Consider the following 14,657-nt stretch of genomic DNA (forward strand, 5'->3'; position numbering starts at 1 on the left):
CAATATCAAAAATGTCAATGGGGAGTCTGTTTACTGGGGGCTAGACATCATTATTAGAACGTAACATTTGTTATTTTCACTCCAAGTTACACTCGATTCATCATGGAAGCGTCCAGTAAACACACAGACTATCGAAATTCTCAAAATTATGTTTAAACTTTTTCTTAATTTTCAAATGATTGGAAATGTCAAGACGGTGCGTCTTTAAACCATGTTTCACGTGTTATGGGGATGGGGATGGGAAGGGGGGTCATGTTTCACGTGTTACCTGCATGGGGATGTGAAGGGGGGTCATGTTTCACGTGTTACCTGCATGGGGATGTGAAGGGGGGTCATGTTTCACATGTTACCTGCATGGGGATGTGAAGGGGGGTCATGTTTCACATGTTACCTGCATGGGGGTGTGAAGGGGGGTCATGTTTCACGTGTTACCTGCATGGGGATGTGAAGGGGGGTCATGTTTCACGTGTTACCTGCATGGGGATGTGAAGGGGGGTCATGTTTCACGTGTTACCTGCATGGGGATGTGAAGGGGGGTCATGTTTCACGTGTTACCTGCATGGGGATGGGAAGGGGGGTCATGTTTCACGTGTTACCTGCATGGGGATGGGAAGGGGGGTCATGTTTCACGTGTTACCTGCATGGGGGTGTGAAGGGGGGTCATGTTTCACGTGTTACCTGCATGGGGATGTGAAGGGGGGTCATGTTTCACGTGTTACCTGCATGGGGATGTGAAGGGGGGTCATGTTTCACGTGTTACCTGCATGGGGATGTGAAGGGGGGTCATGTTTCACGTGTTACCTGCATGGGGATGGGAAGGGGGGTCATGTTCCACATGTTACCTGCATGGGGATGTGAAGGGGGGTCATGTTTCACGTGTTACCTGCATGGGGATGTGAAGGGGGGGTCATGTTTCACGTGTTACCTGCATGGGGATGTGAAGGGGGGTCATGTTTCACGTGTTACCTGCATGGGGATTGGGATGTGCAGCGGGGTGAGGTTCCGCCGTAGCGCCGGTGCCGACTTGGGCCGGTACCTCTTCCTGTCCTGCTCCTCTGTTCTCCGCCTGCTCCCCTCCTCCTCGCCGGGCTTCCTGGCAGCGGCCTTGGCCTCCACCGGAGGAGCGTCCGTGTAGTAACGCTGCTTCCCCGCATCTCCCGCGTCCCGCGAGTCCGGGGCCTGGCCGGGGGAGGACGGGGGAGAGCCTGTGGTGATGGTGGAGTCCGAGGCCGAGCTGTTCTGCTGCCGGTGTTTGAAGCGGAACGAGTCGCTCCGGGCCGGCGGCGTGGGCGGGGTCTGGCCCGCCTCGGATTTAGAGTTCTGCGGGGAGTGCTTGGGCATCTGGGACAGCGAGAGGTAGTCCGGTTTAGGCGGCGCCTCTGGTCGTTTGAAAGTATCCACGTCGAAGATGGACTTCCTCTGTTTGGGTTTCTTGTAGATGGAGAGCTGGGCGCACTCGGGCACGGAGGCGCCCGCCATGACCTTGGGCCAAGTGCCCCCGCTGGGCTTCTCCAGCGGGCCCTGTACCCTGTCCAGGGGGGACTGCTGGGGGGCGCAGTCAGAGGAAACGGGGGTGAAGGCGAGGGGGCGCCGGGGGACCTCCGGCCTCCTGTAGCAGAACTCCGGGTGGGGCTCCGAGGGACTGTGCGGGGTGGAGCCTCCTCCCCGGAGGGAGAGAGAGCGGGAGTGCAGGGAGCTGCTGGAGAAGGGACTGCGGCGACACTGGGAACCGTCCCCCGGGTCCTTGTGAGGCCCGTCGGCCCCGCCGCCCGAATCGGGCCCGTAGATGTCCGTTTGGGTTGAGCTGTTGTGCTTGGAGTTCCTACAGTTCCTAACGTGGAGCTCACATGAGTGGAGCCAGCAGTTGGAGTCTCGAAGTCCATCGAATAAGCTCTGCCCTGAGCAACTCTGCGGGAGGAACTGCAGGAGGACAGAACAAAAAGACAAACATTGAAGAAGATCCATATGTAAGCTCTTAACTACACCATCACTGAATACTTATTCACCACTTCGCTTACTCTATTTTTATTTTCAACTAACATGAATCACATTTCACATTATTGAATGTACCATCATTTTTAAACAATTTGGGAGATAATTCTACGTTTGTGAAAAAGAGCTTGTTGGCGTCGTAGGCACGTTAGCTTCCCTCAATGAAGGGAACCACTAGCTGCATGATGATAAGCTGGCTTGTTGCTTGGATTTAATGAGAGATTCTAATAACACAGATACAATCAATTGGGTCATTCCTCAGTCACTACAACTGAGATGTAGACCCCCCCCACACACACACACACACACAGTGCCTGATCAAGAAGAGAATTAACACATACAAATACAAAATGTGCAGATGTTGTGTTAATAGCTTGGCCTGTCTGTCTCGTAATGCATTTCTTCACCCAACCAAGTTCTAATTAGAATGTTCCTCTAACGTCCTTTAATTATCTGGGGGGGGGGGGGGGGGGGGGGGCGAGGGGGTGGCAAAATGATGAAGACAGTAGGGCTTAGGGTTGCACAATACACCGATACCCAGCCATTAAAAATGGTCCAATACTCCCAAAACAGTTAAACTAATCCTGGGGTTGAGTTATGTTTTGTTTTCCAATAGAGAGGATTGGGAGGGGCAGAGCCCAAAACATGCTCTCCCTCTCTATTTTAAGTAGCCAAAAGTTACTCTATAAAAACAAACTAGATAGTTGATGATAAATATTTCACTTAATTAGCTTTAAAGGAAAACTCCAACATTTTGGGAAATTAGCTTATTTAACATCTTCCCTGGAGTTAGACAAGAAGATACATACCTTTTTTGTCTCTCTGCATGCATTAGGCTTAGGGAACGCCTGCACCGTTAGCGTAGCTTAGCTTCATCACTGGAAGTGGGTCAGACCTTTACCCTGAAGTTCCCTACAGTCCACTACAGTCACGAAATACACTCCAAATACAACTCCAAAACATTCCTGTAAACATGTTGTGACCTGTGTATTTACCACGTGGAGAAATAAAAAATTATTGAATTCGACATTTACGTTTTCTAAGCAAATATACTCGGAACTATTTTTTGCCGAACCACTCCTCTCTGGGCTCAGTGATTTTACGTCACCAGTGCTACTTTCTAACGTGAGGCCAGTGTTTGTTTACATTTTCATTTCATTCAAAGGATCCGAACCGATTGAAGTTCATGGATACCATGACTGTGGTAAGTATGTTGTATGTTGGAGTTCACCTTCATGAGGGACACGCTGAGGGAATCGTGGCAGTTCCTCAACAACGCTTCACATTCAGTCAGTGTTTTGTTATCAAGTGCAATTCCATTTATATATATTTTTTTTTATCCACTTTATCTCCTTATTTTTCTATTTTTCTCCCATCCCAATTTCGTGTTTCCAATTCTCCCCTCCCCTGTCTTGAACGTTGCTCGACTATGCCCCCCACTGGTCGGTTGTAGGGAGGATAGAAGCCTTGCATCACGTGTCCCCTCCGGTACACGAGGAGGCAGCCTGTCACATCTTTTCACCTGCCAGCGCGGACTCTCAGTGACTCCCAACCGACCTGTATGAGTCGCTGTCCACAACGTCCAAATCCCCACCCATCGACTTCCACCCTCTAACTGCCAATTGAGTTAGTATGATGGCTGGCCCAAGCCGTAGGCAATGCTGACACCCGGATTCGAGACCGGAGTCTCTTGCGTTGGTGACGAGCGCAATCTCCCCTGCGCCACCCAGCCGCCTGCAATTCCATTTATCTGAATTTTAAAAAAATTATGATAATAGTATATCAGTATACGTATATAAAAAAATATATATTGGTCAGTGCTCAAGATCAAAAAAGTTTGACAGGGACTCGGGTTTCGATGAGACAACAATATGATTTATATATTCAGTTCAATGATGGCTATGCATATGCATGGTGAGATTCATAATTAAGTCGAATTTAATTCAGATTTTATGATGGATATGGAAGGGGAGAGAGACAATTTGTGATTTTTCTTTTATTAACACTAGAGGGACCTAGCGATTAAAGTTTCTGCCTTCCAGGTAAGTCAAATGGACCTTGGCTGAGACGTCATTTGTTTATTATAAATAATGACAGAATGACAGACGTGTACTCACAGCAACCAGCCTGTCTCCTACGGCAAGGGACCCATCCCTGGCAGCCGGACTGCCTGGAGCTACAGTGGCCAAAAACATTCCGTTCTCCAGACATATACCACTGTCTGCAGGGAGAGGGACGAGTAATATCAGTTTGATTGATTGATTGATTGAAAACTTTATTAACAGATTGCAGTTAATGGGTACAATACAGTACAGCTCAATACACACAATTGTTAAGGGGATGCAGACCAGAGAAAGACTTTCGTCTTGACTTTTCGTTTAACATCAAACATTCACGTCCCCATCAAAAACAACAAGCGTTATGACTCCTGCCATTGGAGTACTCTTTTGGGGTTAACCCGCCACCACTATATTTAACCATGAATGTGAAAATTACAGTTTTAGTGTTATATACATGCATTAGACATTAGTGTACTGGAATGCAAACAGAATGAAATGTGATAATTACTTACTCCAAAAAGATTTTCTTGATCAAGATTTTCCTTTTGTCCAAATATTGGATTGGTAACAATGGTTGCTAAAATACCAAGTTATGGTCTTGTAATGTGTACACACATCTATATGTACTGGAATGTAAAGTAATGCGATTGTGCTTAGATTACCTATAACTATTAGTAAAAGACCTGACCTTTGTTTCCTAGGAAGTTCAACTGTATGGGAGTGATGACTCGTCCGCCCAGCGACTTCTTCCTGCGCACCACCATATTGATCACCCCCTCTCCGCTGAGCACCGCCTTGATCACCTGCTTCCTGTCCTTATTGGTCAGGTCCACATCATTTATCTTCAACAGCCAATCGTTTACCCTGTAGAGAGTGAAGCGGACCTGATCAGTGAATCGATAAACATTGGTTGACATACATTTACTGTACTGGTGGTACTCAGTGTGGTAGGCTACTCTGCAGTGTATTATTTACTGTACTGGTGCTACTCTGCAGTGTATTATTTACTGTACTGGTGGTACTCTGCAGTGTATTATTTACTGTACTGGTGCTACTCTACAGTGTATTATTTACTGTACTGGTGCTACTCTGCAGTGTATTATTTACTGTACTGGTGCTACTCTGCAGTGTATTATTTACTGTACTGGTGCTACTCTACAGTGTATTATTTACTGTACTGGTGCTACTCTGCAGTGTATTATTTACAGTACTGGTGCTACTCTACAGTGTATTATTTACTGTACTGGTGCTACTCTGCAGTGTATTATTTACTGTACTGGTGCTACTCTACAGTGTATTATTTACTGTACTGGTGGTACTCAGTGTGGTACTCTATAGTGTATTGTTTACCTTAATCTGCCTTCAGCAACACTTCCTTTATCCACCTTACTGACAAATATGCCACAATCTCCTGGTAAATACGGATCGTTTACCACTTCGGCAACATCAAACCCAAGTGCTTTCAAATCCATATCCTCCTGTAAGAATGAATACATACAACAATTAATATCATTAACTAAATACACATTTACAATTTGGTTTAATCTTTGGTCAGCAATTCAGTTATATACTTTCATGGCAATGAAAAACAATGTTACGTACTCTGTCCTTTTCAAACTCTACAACTTCCGTCTCCCATTCCATCGAGTCAGTGTCAATGGCCGAGTCGTGCGAGTTGTGAGCCATCAGCTGACGAAACCTCGCCTCCTTCTCCAACTGGTCCTCCATCTTTTCTCTAAAAGAAAACAGATTATACATTTGTGAAATCACTATTATGTACAATCAGTACCAGATCAAAAGGACCATTTGTTTTAACCTAACCAAATTGTGTTAAGTACATGTCAAGATGTAATTTGACTTTCAAATACTGTTCCGTCATTGTCTATGCTTTCTAGCAGCCATTTGTTTTGTCCTTTGTGGCAAAGCCCACCCATCTGGCAACAAAGTAGGTTAAACCAAACCCTAAAACTACTATTTAGCTCAGGTCTGATCAGTACATACACAGGATATGACCAGAATCAACAGATATCAGACCAACAGTGATAAATTGTTCGACCACTAGGTGGCACAAACGATCTGAAAAAAAGAAAATCACACATCAAGCTCCCTGAAACCAGCCTCCCCAACTCTCACACAACCAAGAACCATAACCTCTGGTTTAAGTTTTCAGAGGAACAACAATCACGGAAACGGCTCAGACACAGCTTCACAAGTTAAATAAATATATAGCAAGAGTGACATTTAAGGGGTCGACTCCCTTCCAATGACAGCATCATGTTGACTAAAATAGACTAAAACATCCTCTGCAGCGACATAAAGCACAGACAAAACAAGGCAGTAGTATCATCCTTGATCCAGAATAAAATAATATTCTTCCTAGCAGCAAATGTTAGCAAATTGAACAATCTCTTATGTTTGACATTAACAATATGAACATCTGGGAGACCGAGTAGAAGACACATGGGATCCAATTCTACAGGAACACCAAAAACGTGTTCATTCATAGTTAAAGGTACAATCTGTAACGTCGTCAAACAGCAACCAGGGGTGCCCAACCTTTTTTGAACCAAGATCTACCTTTTTATTTACCACCTAGCCCGAGAGCTACCAGCCAAAATTGTATATTGTAAGCCGTCATTTGAGGCTTTATAAAAGCAGCATAATGAGCACAAATCTGTCAGTGCCGAGTCCGACCTCATCTTAAATAACAAACAGCATTGCTTGTTGTAGTTAACAAGGAGAGGAAGAGTTGATTTAGTAAAAAAAAAAAAAAAAAAAAAAAAAAAATTAATAATCGAACTTTAATCGCCGAAAGCGCTGGAACTCGTCTTTCCCCGCCATGCTCATTCTGCCGAAGACGCCGTAACACGTCTTCGATATCAATATTTCAAAAATCTGTTATCGAAATCATATTTCTCCTCAGGGGACCTGAGATATACTGCTGAGCTCCACTCAACTGTCTAACGGTTCAAGAGCGCCATCTGGTGGCCGATCAACAGATCGGCCAACAGGAAGTGACGCGCCAAACCGGAAGTGCTCATCCATATTTCGTCCGGGCACTCGCGATCGTTAGCCGGACTCCATCTCGACACACTGGATAATCAATCGCTCGCCCTAACTCAATAAACAACGTTATTTGGACGTAAATAGTATTATACAACCTGGAAATGGTTCATCTAGATCAACATCCCATAATCGAAAACTGTCTACTCCAAGCTGATCGTCCAACGGCGCGAGGAAGATACGGTAAGATCCAGCGTTATTTTCCAAGTTCTTTACCAACTGCTCTGATGACCATATGACCCACACTAGATGAATGATATAACGTTGCCCACGGAATTATAAACGACCCCCCGCCCATCCGGTCAACATCAGATGATACGTATTAACTTCTAGAAGTACCTCCAGTTGAAATTTTTTATCTGGCACCGATCGCTACCAAACTGTATTTGATCATCAATATAATGCATTTGGGGCTATAAATCAAGTTCTGGAGAAAGCTGCAGAAAACAATAAAAACATACTTATACTTTAGACCATATTTTAGTATGAATATGTGAATGAAAAAGTATAACGTTGCTACACCCTGAACAATAGATATAGGACATTGAATGGGCCATAATAATGTCAATTTAGCAATAGAATTTCAAAAGTTATAGCCCTGCAAAGAAGGGGAACTTCTCCATAGACAAATAGAGCTGGCTAGGGATGGTCAATTATGAATTTAACCATGGCGATCAAAGTGTTAATCAAGATCTACTTGAAATCAGCCCGCGATCTACCTGTCGATCGCGATCGACTGGTTGGGCACCACTGCTCTAGGCAAAAGAGCCCTGCTTTTCAGCACATCAGACCAGAAGAAAACATGTAAACAAAGTGCGTTTGATAGCATTACTTTTAATCTACCTTTAAAACATGGTAGAGGTTGAGTATTGATTGTCTTGTGATACATCACATTCACACTCCAAAGTGATTAGGATTTCACTTGACGACTGACTAATGCACGCGCTGTCCACAACTATTTAAAAACAGAGTTATATGTCATCTTCAGTGCAAGGGTTCAAAGAAAGAGATTCACAGTTTTAGTTGTATAAATAGCGTGAGGTGACGCTCCTTCTAGCGGAGAAGAGGACGCGTGAGAGGGGATGAAAGGGAGGAGGGAGTGGAAGGATGACTCACTTGAGCTCCTTGAGTTCCCGTGCCGCGTCATTCTTCTGCTTTCTCATGTCATCCAGATTCCTCAGAGCATCTGCCAAGTCACTCACGGCCCTGTCCCTCTCACGCCTCAGATTGTCACACAGCGTGCTGGAAGAGACACACACACACACACAGGAGGAGGTGTCACGCAAATCATAAATCTATTTTCACCCCAGTCTCTGCACATCACCAAGGCAAACATCGTAAACACAGCTGTCCATTATATTGAAACGAAGGACAAAAACACCTTCACACCGCCATGGCACTCGTTATGTTTGTTTTCGCCGTGACCAGCAGCTCTATAGCTCACACTGTTGGCTGGTTGGTCCACAAAAGGTGCTTGTTCGTATCGTTACCGTATGCTCTCCCTCTCGGCCACGATCTTGTCCCGCTCCTGGAAGGCCCAGTCCCGTCTGCACTTGGCCACCTCGGCCTCCTGCGACGCCTCCTTCAGCTGCTGGGACACAGCCTCACACTGCTTCCTCAGCGTCTCCATCTCCTTGCCGGCGCGCTCCATGTCCAGAGTGGCCGAGTCCTGTTTCTGTAGGAGGTCGAGCAAAGTCAAGTTTCACTCCGTGAAAACGAACTTCCATTTCATGATAGTGTTGCCCTACAAAAAAAGGCAAATAGCAGGAATTTCAGCAGGGAAAGATAAAGATGATTTTGATTGATTGATTTCAGTGATACCCCGTCAACCCAAATACTGTTGCTTCAAAAGTAGATGGTATAGCTAATTTAGCAATAATAATAATGCAGGAGTTAACTCAGAAGTCTTTATTCCGCATGCAACGACATGCAGTGATGGGCGGCACACACACACACGGGAACACACACACACATGCACTGTTCTTTTAGGGTCGCCAATGCGATTGAGCTCTGCGCTTGACCCATCCCGTCGTCCTTCCCCCCCAAGGGCAGCCGGGAGCAGACAGGGCGTCGGCGAGGTACCGCGCCCCGGGGACAAATCCAAGTGCTCCTGCCCGTCTTCGTCAGGGATGTGACAGCGTTAGGGATCTGTTGTGCATGTTTTTCCATTGGGTTTCTCTTATTGGGGGGGGGACCCTTGCGAGCACGGGGAGAACATGCAAACTCCACACAGAAAGGTCTGGGAGATACCGCACCTGGGTACCTGGCAACGCGGAAACCTGGTCCCCAAGCGGGAATCGAACCCTGGACCTTCTTGCTGTGAGGCGACAGTGTTAACCACTACACCACTGTGCCGCTATTTTTGTATTCTATCGAATTTTGTATGGTAATGGTATAACTCTTACCATAAATTATCAACTTTTCACAGCCAATATGTGCGTTTTGTTTCCAGAATTACGTTTTCCATAATAAAAGCCCAAAAGCCGCTGTATACGTGGGATAATGAACTTCGGCCCGGGTATTATGCAGCTTAAATGACCTTCGTGAATGGTTACGCCTCGGGCAACTCACAACCGCCACATCAGTCATTTAAAGTGCGTAACGCCCGGCCCCTCGCTCATCATCTCCTACTGAACGACATTTCACCTGCTGTTCTTCTAAAATCATTCCATCTTTTTAAAGTGATTTATTCATTCAATCTTTATTTAGACTCAAAATGACATAGGGGGCAGCCCTCATTTTGCAATGTCTGAGTATTTACAATCACATAAATTCATCATAAATACATTTTGTACAAACATTATAAAACATTATAAAAATTTATAGAAATATAGAATCCTTTAAAAACACAATTTAAAAACATGTACAGACTGCGGTGGCCTGCTTGGTCACCAGTGCTCTAAATGGACCCATGGACACTAGTGCACCTCATTTCAATGTCCCCCGCAGGGCATTCCATGATTCAGCAGCACAGAAGCTAAAAGGCAGATCTAACCGCAGTAGCTATGGAAGCCCTAGAGGCGTCATGCAGCAGAGGTATTCTGGGGCATGAAAGCCATGGATTACATAGTGTAGTGTGAAGTGGGACAGATACAGGGGTTCTACATTTGACTCCCACTGAGGCTCCAAGCCTGCTGTGCCAGTGCAACCAATGCCAAGCGAGTATCAGCAACACACACATACACAGTTCACAGGCTGAAAGGATTAAGGGAGCTAAGAACGGGGACCGTTTCAAAAATAGATACCACATAAGTCTCTCCACAAGTTCAACCCCTGTACTGCAGGGGGCAGACTGTGACTGAGTCGTATTGAGGGCACAGGTAATGTACAGTAAAGGGTTCAATTAATTCCATTAGATTTAGCAGTTTACAGTGGCAGTTTTATTGTCATCCATGTGTCAAAGTCAGGGGGGGGGGGCCTTTTCGCTTAAATTGCTGGCAATTTCCTAATGCAGGAATCTTCTATCACGCCCCGAAATCGACAGACAATCTCTTTCCCTTACGACATGTGTATGCCGTCACGGGCCCCTGTACCGACGTGGTGGGCAGCCTGGCCTCCACGGGCCCCTGTACCGACGTGGTGGGCAGCCTGGCCTCCACGGGCCCCTGTACCGACGTGGTGGGCAGCCTGGCCGGCACACGCTCATGTACCGACGTGGTGGGCAGCCTGGCTGGCACGCACTCATGTACCGACGTGGTGGGCAGCCTGGCCGGCACGCACTCATGTACCGACGTGGTGGGCAACCTGGCCGGCACGCACTCATGTACCGACGTGGTGGGCAGCCTGGCCGGCACGCACCCATGTACCGACGTGGTGAGCAGCCTGGCCGGCACGCACTCATGTACCGACGTGGTGGGCAGCCTGGCCGGCACGCGCTCATGTACCGACATGGTGGGCAGCCTGGCCGGCACGCGCTCATGTACCGACATGGTGGGCAGCCTGGCTGGCACGCGCTCATGTACCGACGTGGTGGGCAGCCTGGCCGGCACGCGCTCATGTACCGACGTGGTGGGCAGCCTGGCTGGCACGCGCTCATGTACCGACGTGGTGGGCAGCCTGGCCGGCACGTGCCCATGTAGCGACGTGGTGGGCAGCCTGGCCGGCACGCGCTCATGTAGCGACGTGGTGGGCAGCCTGGCCTCCACGCGCCCATGTACCGACGTGGTGAGCAGCCTGGCCGGCACGCACCCATGTACCGACGTGGTGGGCAGCCTGGCCGGCACGCGCTCATGTACCGACGTGGTGGGCAGCCTGGCCGGCACGCGCTCATGTACCGACGTGGTGGGCAGCCTGGCCGGCACGCGCTCATGTACCGACATGGTGGGCAGCCTGGCTGGCACGCGCTCATGTACCGACGTGGTGGGCAGCCTGGCCGGTACGCGCCCATGTACCGACGTGGTAGGCAGCCTGGCCGGTACGCGCCCATGTACCGACGTGGTGGGCAGCCTGGCAAGGTCCTCAATAATGATGAGACCAGTATGCAGAAAAGTCAGCAGCTGTGTAGATAACCCATCTAGTACCATATAGGAGATGAGGGGATTAGAGTCACCAGGAGGGTAAATCAATCCCTCTATCTATACTGATAAATCTGCTCTGTGTGTGCGTGTGCGTGTGTGTGTGTGTGTGTGTGTGTGTGTGTGTGTGTGTGTGTGTGTGTGTGTCTCTCTCTCTCTCTACCTGTCTGGCCTGGTAGTACTCTCGCAGTAGCTGGTCCCTCTGGATGATGGCCTCCGTCCTCTCCTTGCGGGCCACGTCCCTCTCCTCGCGGGCCGTCTCCATGTCCCTGCAGGCCTGGCTCAGCTCCTTCTGGGTCTCCGCCTTGTCCTTTACCTCGTGGCAGTACTTCTCCAGCATCTCCGTCTTCTCACAGACCGCCCGGTCCCGGTCCACCAGCGCCGAGCCCAGCTCCTTTAGCGCGCACGTGCACACACACACACACACACACACACACACACACAACCACACACACATTAGTGCCTCTTGATATGTAGGGAATCATATGTAAGGTATGATGTTGTTCAAATGTAAATATATATATTAATGCAACACAGAGGTGAAGAAGTGGGCATACTATCCCATTTAAAGAAAAGCCACGTGCCCTGAATTAAATAAATGTACTCTGAGAAAAGTTATTATCTCTGCTTTGTTCCATGCCAGCTTTTTGGCAAAGACAGCCATTTCCTCTTGTAATTGTTCTCTACAACATACCAAAATCACTTTAACCTTTTTAGTTTTCCTTCCGCTAGTAAGCAATTTCAGGATAGATAAATAAAACACAACCATGCTTAGATTCATCTCCTTGCAACCAAGATACTATATACGGTATGCCAACTCAGCACGTGGCGACTCTTGTAAGCTCAAACATGTCAGACACAATCACTGTGTGAACTCCTGCCCCTGTGTTGCCCAGAATACGTCTCAAACAGCAGTATTCCATCCTCCAAAAGCCCAGACATTCGCTGAGAGGAATCTATTCTTTCTCACTGATTTGTATGGCTTTGTCTGGTCCATTCTGTCTGCTCTAGCAGCGAGGCTCAGGGCACTCAGGACTGATTGCTGTGAGAGAGTATATAGTGCTGTGCTGAGCTACTTTATGTCGTCTGTTATATGTTAATGAACCACTTTAAATCTTACCTGGGAAAAAATGGATGACTTGTGATACAGTGGGCAGTGCGTATGAACTAATTCATATGAAAATATGCCCTTCTGGGACAATAAATCTTGGGACAATTTATTTATTTATTACATGTATATGTCAAATGTAACCATGGCTGTTTTGTATTTCTTCTTTGTTTATGGTGGTTGTTTTTACTTAATTATATATATATATATATATATATATATATATATATATATATATATATATATATATATATATATATATATGAATATGTAAGAAAGCTGATGAATTCTGAACCGTCTACTGATCTACTATAAGTTCTTTACAGTCTTGTGCACCCTACTGAGTGTTCACTTCAGCCTTGTGTCCCCTATGTGTTCACTTCAGCCTTGTGTCCCCTAAAGTGTTCACTTAAGCCTTGTGTCCCCTAAAGTGTTCACTTAAGCCTTGTGTCCCCTAAAGTGTTCACTTAAGCCTTGTGTCCCCTAAAGTGTTCACTTAAGCCTTGTGCCCCCTACCAAGTGTTCACTTCAGCCTTGTGCCCCCTACCAAGTGTTCACTTCAGCCTTGTGCCCCCTACCAAGTGTTCACTTCAGCCTTGTGCACCCTACTGAGTGTTCACTTCAGCCTTGTGTCCCCTAAAGTGTTCACTTAAGCCTTGTGTCCCCTACTAAGTGTCTGCTTCAGCCATGCGTCACCTACCAAGTGTTCACTTCAGTTTTGTGCCCCCTACCAAGTGTTCACTTCAGCCTTGTGCCCCCTACCAAGTGTTCACTTCAGCCTTGTGCCCCCTACCAAGTGTTCACTTCAGCCTTGTGCCCCCTACCAAGTGTTCACTTCAGCCTTGTGTCCCCTACCAAGTGTTCACTTCAGCCTTGTGTCACCTACCAAGTGTTCACTTCAGCCTTGTGCCCCCTACCAAGTGTTCACTTCAGCCTTGTGCCCCCTACCAAGTGTCTGCTTCAGCCATGTGTCACCTACCAAGTGTTCACTTCAGCCTTGTGCCCCCTACCAAGTGTTCACTTCAGCCTTGTGCCCCCTACCAAGTGTTCACTTCAGCCTTGTGTCACCTACCAAGTGTTCACTTCAGCCTTGTGCCCCCTACCAAGTGTTCACTTCAGCCTTGTGCCCCCTACCAAGTGTTCACTTCAGCCTTGTGCCCCCTACCAAGTGTTCACTTCAGCCTTGTGCCCCCTACCAAGTGTTCACTTCAGCCTTGTGCCCCCTACCAAGTGTTCACTTCAGCCATGTGTCACCTACCAAGTGTTCACTTCAGCCTTGTGCCCCCTACCAAGTGTTCACTTCAGCCTCGTGCCCCCTACCAAGTGTTCACTTCAGCCTCGTGCCCCCTACCAAGTGTTCACTTCAGCCTCGTGCCCCCTACCAAGTGTTCACTTCAGCCTCGTGCCCCCTACCAAGTGTTCACTTCAGCCTTGTGCCCCCTACCAAGTGTTCACTTCAGCCTTGTGCCCCCTACCAAGTGTTCACTTCAGCCTTGTGCCCCCTACCAAGTGTTCACTTCAGCCTTGTGCCCCCTACCAAGTGTTCACTTCAGCCTTGCATACCTGTCTCAGAGCCTCCAGCTCCTCGCTGGCCACCCGTCTCTCCGAGGACGTGTTCTTCAGCTTGGCCTCCGCCACCTCCAGCCCCGTCTGCAGCTTGTCCACCTCCTTGATCACCTGGTCCCGCTCGCTCATGATCAGACGGTACTCGTTGAAGACAGAGTCCCGCTCCTCCTTGTACTTTTCACAATCCTTTGTCGCCTTCAACTGCTGAGTCTTGAGCCGCGTGGCCTCGGACTGCAGGCGATCCATCTCCCGCTGGAGCTCCTTGTTCTGGGCCGCGGCCTTGGACAGCTCCTGCTGAGTGTTGTCGAACCTGTACACACACACACACAGCAGCAGCCCCGGGGGAAGGTTCTT

The 14,657-nt window shown here is 47.7% G+C and overlaps 1 protein-coding gene across 3 annotated transcripts in view; it reads right to left on the reverse strand.

Moving 5' to 3' along the window:
- The window catches only part of LOC311235350 (disks large homolog 5-like), a 100,824-nt gene that overhangs the window by 54,892 nt on the left and 31,275 nt on the right, over positions 1-14,657 (reverse strand). For all 3 annotated transcript variants that reach the window (XM_084322787.1, XM_084322786.1, XM_084322785.1), the window contains exons 7-15: positions 14,301-14,613; positions 11,793-12,023; positions 8,606-8,790; positions 8,232-8,357; positions 5,655-5,787; positions 5,403-5,530; positions 4,741-4,916; positions 4,110-4,213; positions 967-1,920 (exon numbers count right to left, since the gene is read on the reverse strand). In XM_084322787.1, the coding sequence (XP_084178913.1) occupies positions 967-1,920; positions 4,110-4,213; positions 4,741-4,916; positions 5,403-5,530; positions 5,655-5,787; positions 8,232-8,357; positions 8,606-8,790; positions 11,793-12,023; positions 14,301-14,613 (2,350 nt within the window). The remainder of the gene's footprint in view (positions 1-966; positions 1,921-4,109; positions 4,214-4,740; positions 4,917-5,402; positions 5,531-5,654; positions 5,788-8,231; positions 8,358-8,605; positions 8,791-11,792; positions 12,024-14,300; positions 14,614-14,657) is intronic.

The sequence above is a fragment of the Notolepis coatsorum genome (assembly GCF_963971535.1).
Source record: "Notolepis coatsorum genome assembly, chromosome: 10".
Classification (NCBI taxonomy): Eukaryota; Metazoa; Chordata; class Actinopteri; order Aulopiformes; family Paralepididae; genus Notolepis; species Notolepis coatsorum.